Here is a 15,229-nt window from a genome sequence, read left to right on the forward strand (position 1 = left end):
AGACTGATCTATCTTGTGATGATAAAAAAGTGTAACCAGCTTTAACATTTTTTTTTTAAATAAAAATTTGCTTTAATTAAGGTAGATAACGATTACTTCGCGTAACTAAAGTTCTTTTAATGTTGTGCGAAAACTGAAAGTTTAAGGTAGGGACAGAATTTTGGGAAAAAAAAAATAATTCTTGACAAGGATTTGTAATGCATCCCAAATATTAACCTTTTTTTTCTCTCATATCCGATAAAATAAAATGATTTGAAGTTTTTTTTTTGTATTCATTCGACGATTTGAAATGGCAGATGTTTCCATTCTCCTTTGGTCTCTCCAACGCCTGAAACATCCATTCAATCGAAACTGACACGATTTATATCTCGAATTTTGATTGGATTAACAGCGCCTAGCTTGACATGTCAGCGATGAGAATTTAAGAAATTCCTAATATTTGCAAGGGAATACGTAAAATGATCGACAGCAATTTTCGCAGGGAGGTTTCACAGTTTCTATTCATATTTTTCTTTGCTTTTTTCAATCTTCTCAAAATACCAAAAAGCCTAACTGCTACTTTAGAATAGCGAAAGTGTCGCAAAGAGAGTAGAACAGTTAGTAAAAAGATATTTTTTTTTTTTTAACCCTTGGGATTTAAAAAGATGGCGTATCCAAGATGGCGGCTGTTTTGACATCACGATGTAATTATCACGTGATGTGACGTCATAATCCCACGTGACGTATACCAAAAGAAATATTTTCGGACATACTATATATCCTATAAGTTTCATTGTGATTGCTTAAATATTCTGGAAGTTACATAGGGGGCTTCCCCCGGTCAGAGAAGGTCCAAAAAAGCCCTGTCTGAATAGTTCAAGATTCACGTTGAAAGGTCCACGGCCCTGTACATCTTTTGTTTTGTGCTCATACACTATGCATGGATTACGTAATCGCAATGTTTCTATGGGCTAGTTACAATAAAAAATACGTAGCCACCTATTGTATTTTGTCAGATTTTGTACAGGGTCAACCTCAAAATGGCAAACAAAAACATACAACAAAGAACTTTGCCGGGTTTCCTAACCATTTGCCTTTATTAACATGTCCTCACGAGCCTGTCACGTGAACATACGTTCAGAATTTGACAAATTTGATCCGAATTCCATCCTGAGCACTTGTTGGAATCTTTATTGAAGGGTACAGGGAGGAGTAAAACTCAAAAATAAAATTAAACTTCCACTATAGTGTTTTTTGTTTGTTTGTTTGTTTGTTTTTGTTTTTGTTTTTTTATCAATTTAATTATGAGAAGTTACAATTGACCATTTTTTTGTCAATGTCGACCCGGACTATGGCCAAGTCCGATTTATAAGTCTGCCATTTACGGACTTCCGGTCGCTTATGCTCAAATCCGATTAGCTGATAAGAAACACTCTGCACATGCTCAAAATACGTACTTTTCCAAAGTCCGCGTTCTTACTGCTGACCAAAAAAAGCGGGCTCTGTTGACGAGATTGATTTTTGTAAGTCAACAGTATCGATCGATCCTTTGCACTTCGGCTTCGTTATCCGTTTTCCATGTGATAGTGCTCAATCTTTCAAGTTCACATGTACACGAATGTGCCAATTGTATCTGAGGATTTTCTTACTGACAACGAGTTAACTTCTATCCCGGCGGTTTAAAGTACTAACCCAAACGGGAAATTTATTGATACAAACGACACATTTATATCCTGAAAATCTTTTTGCTCGCAGTCCTGGCATTGCGTGTTCATCCGAAAGGACAATCATTACAAAATTTATTTCAATGAAATCCTGTGTGAAAACGAGACATTTTTTTTTTCTTTCCAGACAAAACAAGACGTGGCCAATCTCCTCACCTTTTTCGTATAACGGCCCGGGTTGTAAATAACGACTGACATTGACGTTAATTTGTTAAAATCACCAAAGAATGTCTATGAAGCGTCTTCAATAACAGGTTTTCCGACGGGTTGAGACATAAAGAAGAAGCAATCAATCATGTTTACGTCATCACTGCTGTTTGGCCAAGAAGTTAAAAAAGATGTCAAACGTTAATTAACTCTGTATCTCAAAACGTCAGTCAATGTTTTTTTTATGAAGTGAGTGATGTTTTCATCTAAATATACCATTTAGTTATTTTCACTAAAGATATTTAAAGCTTTGCTATTTTTCTGGTACTTTTGGATAATTCTGTTTTCGTTTTCAACCATTTTAATTACAAAATTTGACCAGCAATGCAAAAACAATTAATTAAATGAAATTATATATTCGTCGATGACAGAAGAAAAAATTGTTTGTTATCTTAATGTGACTTATAATATATTAAGTACATGGTGCATAAATTAGGCTAGGTTATAATATCGAACGTTATCTTTCTATTTTTAAATTTAATAGATAGCAAGAAAAAGTTTTCGCAAGCCTCAACTGGAAAAATAAACGATTTTTTTAGTTTTGTCCAACTAACGGGAACGTACAATCAGAAGTATCGCTTCCTGCTCTAGGATCATTTTTTAAAAACATAAAATTGAAAAACTACAGGTACGTAGTTTGATGTTATAACGTGAGTAACGTTTGTAATAAAAACGGAAAGATGTCAAAAGGACAACCAGGTGGTTTAAAACAGCCTTTATTAAAACACGATGAAATACTCCTTTTCGGTCTTTAAAATACCTGTTTTTGCTCATCATCAAAATAAAAAGTTCTTTCTTTTTTGCAGTGTCGCTGGAATATGGAAACCTGGTTCTGGATTCTCGGCTGGTTTCTTTCCATCCTGACAATCACTGGAAATGGATTCATCATCTTCATTGTATGCAGAAAACGGCAGCTTCGCACTAAAACCAACGCGTTCGTCGTTTCATTAGCAATAGCTGATTTCTTTATGGGGACGAGCGCGGTTCCTTCACTGTTCTTTTGTGAGATTGCGAATGGTTGCAACACGCAACGTCTGCTAGCTGACGGTATAGACTATATAAGGTGGCTGTTCATGTACGCATCCACCGCGAACCTGTGTAGTTTAGTATTAGATCGCTTTATGGCTGTTGTGAAACCTTTACAGTACTTAACTTTTATGAAACGCCGCCGTGTCATTGAAATGATCTCTTTATCTTGGGCAATCCCAGTTACCTTTGTCGTGTTCGTGTCATCACTTTGGCTTAGTTCAAAAAAGCCTACTATAAATACCATTTCTGGTTGGGTGTGTATGTTTTTTGAGTTTTTATCGTTTGGCGTTATAATCTTCTGCTTTGCATCTATGTTATTTGTTGTTTGCAAGCACGATCGATTCACCCGTACTCTAGCCAAACAGCTACGCTTTAACCATCATGTTTTGATAAAAACTCAGGATAAGTCTGCAGTTAAAATGATGGCAGTTGTTATTGGTCTATTTCTTGTGAGCTACGGAATTGCTTTGCGTTGTAGTTTTGTTTATATCCTCAGTGATAATACACCATGTAATGATAACCAATTTAAAGTGCCCCTTTTGGTTTTTAACTCCGCTGTAAACCCTTTAGCTTATGCTGTCTTTAAGAGAGACATTAAGAAGGAGTTAAAAAGACTGATCTATTCTGTGACCTTTAAAAAGTGTAATTGACTTGAACAACGTTAAATGTAAAACAAATTCGATCTTGTAGCAGAATTGTACGTCAGATTACTAATCAATTGGAACACCAAATGTAGAAAAAAAAAACAGTTTACGTAAACTATATCGAACATTATAGCTTATATTTAAGTCACTGTCTTTTTTTTGCGCCATGCGACACTTAAGTCGCTAATTTAAACATAACAAGCGAGAAGTTTAATATTAAAAAAGAGATAGCAAGTCAGAATCTGACATATTCCTTTCTTTGCATGGGAATCAAAGTGATTAAATCAAAGTGACTTTTTTACTTTAATTTGTTTTATTTTACACAGGGCCCCCGTTGATACCAGTCCTGCGACTGAAGGGGTCACCCTGTTAAAATATCGATTATTATTTTTATTATTATTATTATTATTAATGGCATGACTCGCTCTACCAGCAAATCGATGGCGATATGATACGCGAGGCGGCGTTACGAACAAAAGGCTCCGGTGGTCCCTCAGGCGTCGATGCAAACGGTTTCAAGCGAATTCTTGCTTGCAAATCATTCAAGAACTCGAGTGCAAACCTATGCGATGCCTTAGCTAAAATGGCAAGGAGGCTCAACACAGACTTTGTCGACCCTCGAACCATTGAGCCATTTCTAGCCAACAGGCTCATCCCTCTAGACAAAGGCGAAGGCGCGGTCCGCCCCATCGGTGTTGGTGAAGTCATCAGGAGAGTGATTGGGAAATGTGTCATGAAGGTGACCAAACAAGATGTGATCGAGGCTAGTGGTTCGCTACAAGTCTGCGCAGGCCTCAAGAGTGGAAGCGAAGCCGCAGTCCACGCCATACACTCTATATTCGAAGCTGATGAGACGGATGCTGTACTCCTGATTGACGCCTCAAATGCATTCAATGCACTAAACAGAGCTGCTGCCCTCCACAATATTAGAGTACTCTGCCCACCTATTGCAACGTACGCTATCAATACGTATCGAGAACCAGCAAGATTATTCATAATCGGAGGGAAGGAGATCAAGTCTGCAGAGGGTACAACGCAAGGAGATCCTCTAGCGATGGGAATTTACGCCATCAGTCTACAACCTCTGATTACTCGTTTGGGGATTTCGAACGATTTGAAGCAGTGCTGGTTTGCCGATGACGCGAGTGGTGCAGGTTCATTGGAAGATATCAAGCGATGGTGGGATGTGCTGACTGAGGCAGGACCTGATTTGGGGTATTACCCTAACGCCAAAAAGTGCTGGCTTATTACGAAACCCAACAAGAAGGACCATGCTAAAGCTATCTTCGAGGGGACTGCGATAAACATCTCTACGCAGGGACAAAAACATCTAGGCGCCGCTCTAGGCTCTCGAGCTTATCTCGAAGAGTATGTCGATGGAAAGGTTGAGGAGTGGGTGAGCCAGGTGGTAAAGCTAGCCGAGTATGCCACATCAAACCCACAGGCGTGCTATGCGGCATTTACCTTCGGACTACGCCACCGCTGGACATATTTTCTCAGAACACTTCCTGATATAGAAGATCTATTAGAGCCCCTGGAGCGTGCTATTGCAGATTTACTAATACCATCAATCACTGATCACCACTGCACAAAAGAAGAGAGGGACCTAGTGGCACTTCCAGTGCGGCTAGGGGGGCTTGGACTTATTAATCCAAGCCAGGATGCAGCTTCCCAATTCAAGGTGTCAACCAAGATCACAGCGCCCCTAGTCGAGAAAATAATCGCACAGGATCATGAAACACCGGCTGATACTGCTGTCAAGACACTACAGCAGTGCGTGCGAAGAGAAACCAACGAAGCGCTTCAGACTAGGCTTGGCAATGTCAGGGAGTCTCTACCTCAGAAGACACAACGAGCCATTGATCTCGCAACCGAGAAAGGTGCTTCTAACTGGCTCACGGTCCTCCCATTAAAGGACATGGGCTACAACCTGAATAAAGGCGAGTTCCGAGATGCTGTAAAGCTCAGGTACGACTGGGAAATTGACGACAAGCCGACAGTGTGCGTGTGCGGTGACGCCTTTACAATCGATCATGCAATGATTTGTAGGAGAGGCGGATTCATAATTCAGCGCCATAATGAACTCCGTGACCTCGAGGCTGACTTGCTTAAGATGGTCTGTAATGATGTCGAAATAAAGCCCGTCCTTCAAGAACTGACTGGAGAGAGGCTACCAAGCGGCGCTAACACAACGCCAGATGCTCGCCTAGATATACATGCCCGGGGGTTTTGGGAGAAGCAGAGATCCGCGTTCTTTGATGTGAGGGTGTGTCACCCCAACGCGGATTCCTACATTGACCAAACCCCCAAGCAGATATACCGTAACCATGAGAATGAGAAGAAGAGGGCTTACGCAGACAGGGTTCTTCAAGTAGAACAGGGAACTTTCACTCCATTGGTGTTTACATCCACCGGAGGAATGGGCGAGGAGTGCAAGAGGTATCACAGTAGGCTTGCAGAACTAATCGCCGCAAAGAAAGGGGAGGATTACGCAACAACGGTGTCTTGGATCAGATCAAAAGTCTCATTTGCGATCCTCCGATCCGCCTTAATCTGCCTAAGGGGATCAAGAACTGTAAAGAGAAACAGGAACATTGACATTTATGATATGGACTTTCAAGTAGAGAATTCTCGTACTGCAATTTAGATCGAATATTTTTTTTTTTTAATATATAGTTCTTCTTTTATTATTGCTCTCGAAGTCGCTTTTACTATTTTTCTACATTTTTAAAGACACTGTTTTTATTATTATGTAAATAATATGTTTATATATAAAGTTCTTATTCGAATAGTCAAATCATTGTAATTCTTTTAGAAATTGGTTAATAAAGTGTTTATAATAATTTAATTTTTATTATTATTATTATTATTATTATTATTATTATTATTATTATTATTATTATTATTATTAACAACAGATGCCACCGTCTTTCTTCACTATTTCCTTTTTCAACCCTCTCAAAGTACTTAAACACATTATTCCTGTGTTAGAATTGTGTGAGAAGTTATAAAAGAGTGGCTACTTGTTTTCCACATTATGTCACGAAACTTTCAGTTCACATGCATTAGGCGCAAGCTGCATATCAGAATTTTCATACGAGCAATTTTTTTGATGCCACTCGACGCTTTTCTTGTTGATAACAAGAAAGTATAAAAAAAGATAAGAAGCTTTATTAACGTGTCAATACCACATAGCTTGGGAAAATCCCATACACAAAATAAATAGTTCCAAAAAACATAGTTAATAGAGGGAAATGGTTATGAAGCCCGGCAAAGTTCTTTGTTATAGGTTTTGTTCGTTATTAGCCGTTTTTATACTATAGACGAGTTACCCGTCTGGACGAACTGCGGCAATTTTTTTTTTGCTCGTCTGGTTATGCGTCTCTAGTATAAAGACGGGCACAAGACGAGTTACCCGTGTAGGAGAGCTACTTTTCGAAATACGTCTTGAAAGACGGATAACGAAAGGAAGCTCGTCTAGACGGGTACAGTAACTCGTCTTGTGCCCGTCTTTATACTAGAGACGCATAACCAGACGAGCAACAAAATTCTTGCCGAATCTGGTCTAGACGGATAGCTCGTCTCCAGTATAAAAACGGCCATTTTAGGGATTGATAGTGCACAAAACCTGACAGAATACAACAGGTGGCTACGTTTGTTTATGCAGCTAACCAATAAAAACATTGCGATGACATAACTAATGCATAGTGTATAATATGAGCGCAAAACGGAAGATGTTCACCGTCATGGACCTTCAAAACCTAAACCTTGGCTTATTTCTTTGCTTTTTTGATATTTACCGGGCTTCCTAACCACTTCCCTCTATTAACTATGCTTAAAAGACTATTAAAAAATATTAAAACTGTGTAAAATATCAAATAATAATATAAAAAAACTAACACAAATCTTACTAATAACAAGGTCTTTGCAAGTGATTGGTGGCCCGCCATTACTGCACATGAACACCAAATTCAATTTAGCGTACATCCGGCGGATCAGTAATAATAATATAATTTCAAAATCGACTAATGTGAAATTATCTTAGCTTGTTTTTGAGTTAATAACATCAAACATCGGCCCTTTTGCCTCGATGGCTAATGGCTTGTTTGAAATTCGAATTGGTATTTATAAAAAAAAGTTGTTCTTGACAATAGTCTGTAGTGTACGCCAAAGATGAAATAGAGAGATTTGATGTAATGTTGTATTCATTCGACGAGTTCACATGGCAGATGTTTTCCCCTTGTCTTTACAACGCCTCAAATCGATCCAAGTTTTTTACGAACTAAAAGTCAAATTTTGATTCAATGCCTAGTTTGACATTTCAGTGACGTGCGAACCAAAGAGATACCCAATATTTGCATGGTAATACGTAAAAATGAAATGATCGACAGCAGGTTTATTTACTCAGGTAGGTTTCGCCGTTTCCAATCATCTTTTTATGTTTTCTCCCCTTCCTCCCATTAACACATGACTCAATGCTGCATGTCCTGAAGCTAGTTTGCTGGGCCCCAATACCCTAACCGAACACAACACACCAATGTTGGAATTTAATGGCTATGAACAAAGGCCCATAACCGCTTCAATAAAATCATTGTTTTGAAATCATTTTTTTGTTGCATTACGGGTTGCGTGACATCATCCGGGAATATGCTGAGGAGTCATGGGACTAAATCAGAGGTCACCCTCTCTTGGGGCATGCGTTACTACAGTATCACACAGTTGGAACATGGAATAAAAGCAATATTTTTTTCTGGCCCAGTAAAGGTGAGGGCACTCAAAAACGAAGCCGCATAACAACAACCCAAAGCATCGCTGAGAAGCCAAAAAGAGGGAAGGGTTTGGTGGGAAAAAAACACTCTTCACCGAGCAAATCAAAGAATGGAATGACGTGACAGCAATCGACTGTGTGATACTGTAGTAACGCATGCCCCAAGAGGAGGTGACCTCTGATTTAGTCCCATGACTCCTCAGCATATGCCCGGATGATGTCACGCAACCCGTAATGCAACAAAATAATTTACATGAGAATGGAAGGGAAAAAAACATAAAAATCCTATTCGCAAGCAAATATTCCATTTCTTCGTCTTTTTCAACTCTCTCAGAACACCACAAAGCCCAACTCCTGCTGTAGTTTAGCGAGAGAAGCTAAGGAAGTGTTGCAAAATAAGAACAATTGAGTAATAAGTATTGTGCTACGATTGTGCAAACGTTCTTTTTAATACATCGGTCCTTATTAGCAATAAATTGCCTCGTGGCATTGTCTAAGAGCTGTTGTTTAGCGTCCGAGAAGTGAAGCTGACAGATGCACATGGCAAAATAATATGACGTCAATGGTTTGAACACATCACGAGACTGGCAAACGATATTGGCTCTACGTACATTCTCGGCGCCAAAAATCACCGTTAGGCAGGCACATGGGAGGCGTTATCGTGTTAATGTTGCCATATTTTGTATAGATCATTTATTGCGAGATTTAGTGAAAACAGCAGGGCTGGTGCCGAAATTTTTGCATTGATTCCATCGGCCATGGTAAAGCACAAGTCTTTAGTAGAAAAGTTACTATTTTGAAAACAGCGGCCCGTTTATCGGTCTTAAAAGTTTTCGCACCCGAAAAGCCATGACAAAATCTCAAACTTTATTATTACAGAGCTGACTTTAATCTACATATTTTAAAAATGAACATAGGCTCCCATCATCCAGAGTCTCAGGTTTTGTTCACTTCTCTCCGTTTAAAGATAAAGATAAAGCCCGAAAAGTGTCCGAAAAGTGTCCGAGGTTTCGATAAACTGGACTCAGTACTTGTTCCTGGACCGTCCTCTCTTTTTTCTGAGTTTAAGGAATCGCAACATTTTTTTTGAGGCAGTGGACACTAAATTAACCGCTACCGAGATATACTAATGAACGAGGAGAAAAATCCAAATATACAAGTTTTGCTTATAATTGGGTGCACACTTCCTGTTCGGTCTTCCGTTGCCGAATATTCATTCTCCGACTTGCAAAAAATCAAGTCATATCTGATTTGCACTTGTGCACTTGCATCATGATCCCATATTGATGATGTCTGCTCAACCTTTGTTACAAACACAAAGAGAGGATGATCCAAGGGTGCATCCTCCTTGAACACTTGAATTAACGTACATGGTAAAAGGCCAATGAAATTGAAATTAAATCACGGTTATAATGTACAACTGCGACTGGTGGGGGAAGGGTTTGAGAACTATGCGGGGGAAGAAAATTTCAACAGTGTTTCCTGAATGAAAACAGTCTGGACACCCCCTCCCCACCCCCAAACCACAACCACAACCACAACCTACATCCGCCTGGACCCGTAACTGTTTCCTTTTCCATGTGCATGCCACGTATTTATTACACGATGCAGTTCGACAACATTTTTTAATTGCCAAAAGGTGCCTGGTTAGATTCCAAGTTAAGCGTGCTTTTTTAATATAAATTAATAAGACAAGGATAGGGGCTAAACTACTTGCATTTTTTTAAAATCACAAAATAGATCAGTCTTTTACACTCTTTCTTTATGTCTCTCTTGAAGATGGCGTAAGCTAAAGGGTTGACAGCTGAGTTTAAAAGTACAATGGGCGTTTTATAATGACGGTCATTACATGATTTCTGATTATGACTAGAAATGTGAACAAAAGAACAACGGAGTAGAAGTCCGTAACAAACAAGAAACAAGAATACAACAACTGCCATCATTTTTACCGCAGATTTCCCACGAGGTCTAAAGAACACTTGGTGGTTGAAACGTAACTGTTTGGCTAATGTGCGGGCGGATTGATCGTGCTTGCAAACAACAATTAACATGGATGTAAAGCAGAAGATTACAATAACACACAAGAGTAACTCAAAAGCTACATATAACCAGCCGTGAATATTCATGTCAAAAAGTGTTTTGGAAATATACTTTAGTGAGGATACAAGCACAGTAAATGTAATTGCAAAGGCCCAAGAGAAGAAAATCATTTGAATCACGCGGCGGCGTTTCATAAAAGTTAAGTATGTTAAAGGTCTCACAACGGCGATGTAGCGATCAAGTACTAAACTGCACAAGTTAATAGCAGATGCGTACGTAACCAACTCCAGCATAAAGGTTATCACTTTGTAAAGTACACTCTTTAAGTTACATCCACTCCCCATGTTGCAGGAGAACAATAAAGGGACCAAGCTCATCCCAACACAGAAATCAGCCACTGCTAATGAAACGACGAACGCGTTAGTTTTGGTGCGAAGGAGACGATTTCTGCACACGATGAAAATAACAAATCCATTATCAGCCATCGTCAGGATGGAAAGAAACAAGCCAAGAATCCAGAACCAGGTTTCCATATCCCAACTACGCTGACGAGGGAAATCTTTTTTTCTATAGAAACAGGTACTTCAAGAGACCGAAAAAGCGTTATTTCATCGTGCTTTAATAAAAGCACTTTTGAGTTATCTCGTCCTATTGACGTCTTTCCAATTTTATTGCAAATTCTACCCACGTCTAGACCTCTAACTCAAGTGTTACTGTGAGTTGTTATGTAAAATAGCCATTTCATCAATTAACTGTCATCTGGGCATTGCCGGTCTAATTCGCATATTTCTTTACAAACATAATAGAAACCTGAGGCAAATTCTTTAATTCTACATCGTTGGCAATTTTATTTCTTGTTTTTACCTCGAATAAAATGACACCTTTACACCTGAAAGGCAAACAACCAACTACCTTCTTGGTCCTCACCGATCAATTTCGTTTTATTTTCTTATTATTTAAAAAGTACAAATTCTAAACTTAAAAGAAAAAAGGCACCTGGTGTACACTTTTATTTCCTGTTTGTATTCCAACGACAACATTTGACGACAGGTAATTAAAAAGGCCATTAATTGTTTCCTCTCTGGTTAAACTTTGTTATTTTTGTAGCGAAAATGTTTTTAAATCTGAAGCGAATCCCCATTAGACTGAAATTATAGCAAATGTTACATTTTTTAGTGAAAAAACTAAAAGATGTCAATAAAAGAGCAGTCTAATCAAACGTTGATCGATGTTTTGCGTTTCGAGATTGACATCTTTTGAACCGCTTTCTCGTCCTCTAGATCTTGGCCAATCATCTTTTGATGGTACATCCATCATGGATAGCTTTTTCTTTTATGACTGTATCTCAGTAACGGTGAGAGTATTTGTTATTGTAACAAACTGTCGCCGTTTTTAATGAATCAGTCTTTATAAACAATAAATTGCGTCATCACATTGTCAAAAAGTTACAACTTCACGTCCGAGAGGGGAAGATGACAGACGCACGACAAATGTAAGCAAGTTGATTCTTTCGTCTCTTCTTTCCTCTTTTCTCTTTGTTCCTTTTCTTTAAATAACTTTTTCTTCTTTTCTTTTTTAGTTTTGTGTAGGTGACTAGACCCGAAAAAAGTTCCACTCAGCCAAATGGTCAGCGGGACTTCGAATCACGCAACCTGCGATGTTTCTTCCTATAAGCTATTGAAACATTAACCTACTCAAAATTGTACGAATATTCTACACTTTATTAAGTATGAAATATATTGTCTTTTCCTGTTAGTAAAGCATTTAATTCGAAGCGAGTATTGAATACATAAAAAAGGATTACGTCATTCATCGAACGTGTCGACTTCGCAACTTTCTCTTTGGCAGGGTGATAAATAAGATTCTGCTTCTTTTGAAATGTCATTTCGCCAGGAGCGACAGCCAAGTCAGCCATCTTACTTGAAGCTATGACCAGTTAAAGGGTCTAACCACAAGGTAGACATAAGTATATCTGTTGTCTGTTCGGTATACATGCAGGGGCACCCAACGAACGATTTATGGCAAAATGCATTATATTACCCAAATGAATGAAAACAAATGATATAAAAGCATTTCTAGTTGTTTTTCGTTGCTGCTGGAAAAATATTTATCTGTTCCTTTTTCCCAGCGCGAGGCAGCATAAGGAATTTCCCAGCCAGCTGGATAGTAATTATGTTTCCCAGCCAAGAATGTTAAAAAACAATTAATTAATTTTGATAATAAATACTGCTAATACCAATTATAATTTACAACTGGGTTCTTCAGAACTAGTCAGACATTGATGGAGAACCAGTCAAATCTTGTGTTTGTATGATTTTGGGCATATTCTGCTTCCTTGGGAACTATGTAGATTCTCCTTTCTTAGGCAATAATGACCGTAAAATCATTGCTGTTTCTCAGTCAGCGATGTGGGCCCAAATCATAATTACCAGCAACATGTATTAATTAAAATCAATAATAAAATTTCTTTATAGGATACACATAGGTGGTCTAACATGGGTAGTGCAAAAAATATACATATTTTCACATTTTTATTATATAAACATCAATGAAATACCACCAAATCTTTCGAGCGAAAAAATCATATCTTCACACATGAGAATAACATGTTATCTTCACATGTGAAGATATCGATTTCGAAATGTTGTCTGACAAGTTTGCCCTGTTTCAATGCTGAATGAGCCAAAGTAAATCGATATTAATTCGAAACATCTTCGGATCTTTCTGGGCAATCTTCGGATATCTTCGGAATTTTTCGGCAAAGTTCGGGAATGTTCGGAAACATTCGTACGACCTTCGGACAACATTTTGCAAATCTTCGGAAATCTTCGGAAAAACGTCAAAAACATCGTAGTTAGTAGGTTTATATAATAAACAGAATATTACATGGTTGCTTGGAGATATGAAATTTATCTTCTCGTGTTCAAATCGATATCTCACGATATCGATTTGAACACTCGAAGATAAATTTCGAACACTCGAAGATAAATTTCATATCTCTGCGCAACCATGTAATATCCTCTATTTATTGACCACTTAAGATCCAATTTAAATGTTTACATCACTTCTTTGAATATGTGCCACCACAAGCTAGAATTAAAAATCAAAAATGCCGAATTTACAAATCATTGATTGATCAGTAACGGCAGCTTGATTTGGCCAAACAAAATGGAGAAAAAAAGTGTTACAAGATCCAAAGTATAAAGCAGAATTACAATGCAAAGACGTGAACATTTCCGTTGTATCTATTTAAGCACAACTTTTCCCGGGCGTTATTAATATAATACATATCACCAAGTAAAGGTCAAGAGTAATGTAATGATCACTAATTGAGAGCATTTGCTTTTAACTTTCAACGAAGTTTCCCTACAAACGGCAACAAAATTAAATAAAGAACAAACAGGAGTTGAATGTTTCCATTGAGACTTTAAGGATGCGAAAAGGCTAATAAATCCAGGCAATGCTTTAACTTAAAGAAATTGCTATGCTCTAAGAATCTGGAAAAAGACTGCGAAAACGCTCAGCTTAGCATTGATGAGGCGCGACAGAAGTGTGGCCTTTTAGCTTTAAAGAGGCTGATGACGAAGTCTCAATCTGCAGCGTTGAAAAGAGGACCGAAACAAATTAGAAAAAAAAAAAACGTCGAAGAGCGACGACGAGCGTAGATGACAAAGTGCTGCTGGCCAGGAACAGTAAAAGGATTCAACTGAACACTGAAAATGTAACTTTTTGGTGTTTGAATGTTTCGAATGAGTAGGTAACAGAACGAAATGCACTGCTTCAGAATTCTGAGAAAGCAAACGTCGAGGCAAGAGTTCAGGAATGCAATTCTCGTGTTTTCAATTTAAGCAACTGCTCAGTGGTATTAAAAATGTAACAACAGTCTAGGTAAAATAAATGTAACGCAATCAAAGTATAGTTTTGTTTGTCAGTGCGATGCGATGCGTATGGGTGTACTGCAAGGTGAATATTACCTTAATATTCCCCTAGGGGATTATCAACTCTAATATTCCCCTAGGGGAATATTAAAATATCAGCCTCGTTCTCCCCTGTTACAATCAATGCCGCTCCCAGCTTTTCAGACAGTTGCTAATTAGCGGGGTTTAGTCAATATAATCAACCTGGAAGAACAAAAGAAGACGAGCCATGTGAAAAATAATTTTATATAGCCTCGTGTTTATGTTGCCACACAAAAATTATTCTAATGTATCGTACTTTTTGCATTTTTGGCGTATTTCGCCAGAATTCAATTAAGCGATTTTGTTTCGGTGAGAAAAACGTAACAGATTTCAGTGCTTGAGACAAACTGAATCATGCTAAATAAGCCAAATAACCAAAAAGCCAAATAATTGTTTCTTCTACATATACAAAATTCACTGCATTAAATTTTGCGACACAAAATTGAACTAATACACGTTACACGCAATATAACATTCTTATTATTATTTTTTTTTTTTTTGCTTACCTTGCAAAATAGGACAAATTTTGTTATATTCGGAAATTACTGAAGCAATTAATTTTCTGGCGAAAACTAAATACCGCAATAAATAATTGCCTGAACGTAAAACTCCTGTGAACATCACGTTACTTCTTATGTTACCTCGGGTAGTTCCGAGTGTTCTTTTTTTGCAGGAAATGGTGGTTGCAATGATGTACGTCCCCACAAATGGAATGACGGCCTTAAATTTGTACTTTAGTAATTGAGTAAAGGCGGGTATTCTTAAGGCAAAGGTTAACATGTAACCATCACCAATCATAAGAAATAATATGAGAAGAGGATAAATAAAGGCTGATAATTAAAACAGTTTCTCATTTATCAAAACAGCCCTCATTTGGTG

General features: G+C 38.0%; 1 protein-coding gene and 1 pseudogene across 1 annotated transcript; both read left to right on the forward strand.

Annotated features, from left to right (window-relative positions):
• Nucleotides 1–2,728: 2,728 nt before the first annotated feature.
• Nucleotides 2,729–3,604, forward strand: LOC144628730 (octopamine receptor beta-2R-like; annotated as a pseudogene).
• A 580-nt stretch (nucleotides 3,605–4,184) lies between these two features.
• Nucleotides 4,185–6,408, forward strand: LOC144627936 (uncharacterized). The gene has a single exon (XM_078485959.1). The coding sequence runs from the start codon at nucleotides 4,317–4,319 to the stop codon at nucleotides 6,228–6,230; it is 1,914 nt and encodes a 637-aa protein (XP_078342085.1). The 5' UTR covers nucleotides 4,185–4,316; the 3' UTR covers nucleotides 6,231–6,408.
• The last annotated feature ends 8,821 nt before the right edge of the window (nucleotides 6,409–15,229 follow it).

Source organism: Oculina patagonica, chromosome 10 (assembly GCF_052425735.1).
Source record: "Oculina patagonica isolate OP01 chromosome 10, crgOcupat, whole genome shotgun sequence".
Classification (NCBI taxonomy): domain Eukaryota; kingdom Metazoa; phylum Cnidaria; class Anthozoa; order Scleractinia; family Oculinidae; genus Oculina; species Oculina patagonica.

Coding starts and splice junctions, on each gene's coding strand:
- LOC144627936 (XM_078485959.1), top strand. CDS start 4,317: ATGAAGGTGACCAAACAAGATGTGATCGAGGCTAGTGGTTCGCTACAA.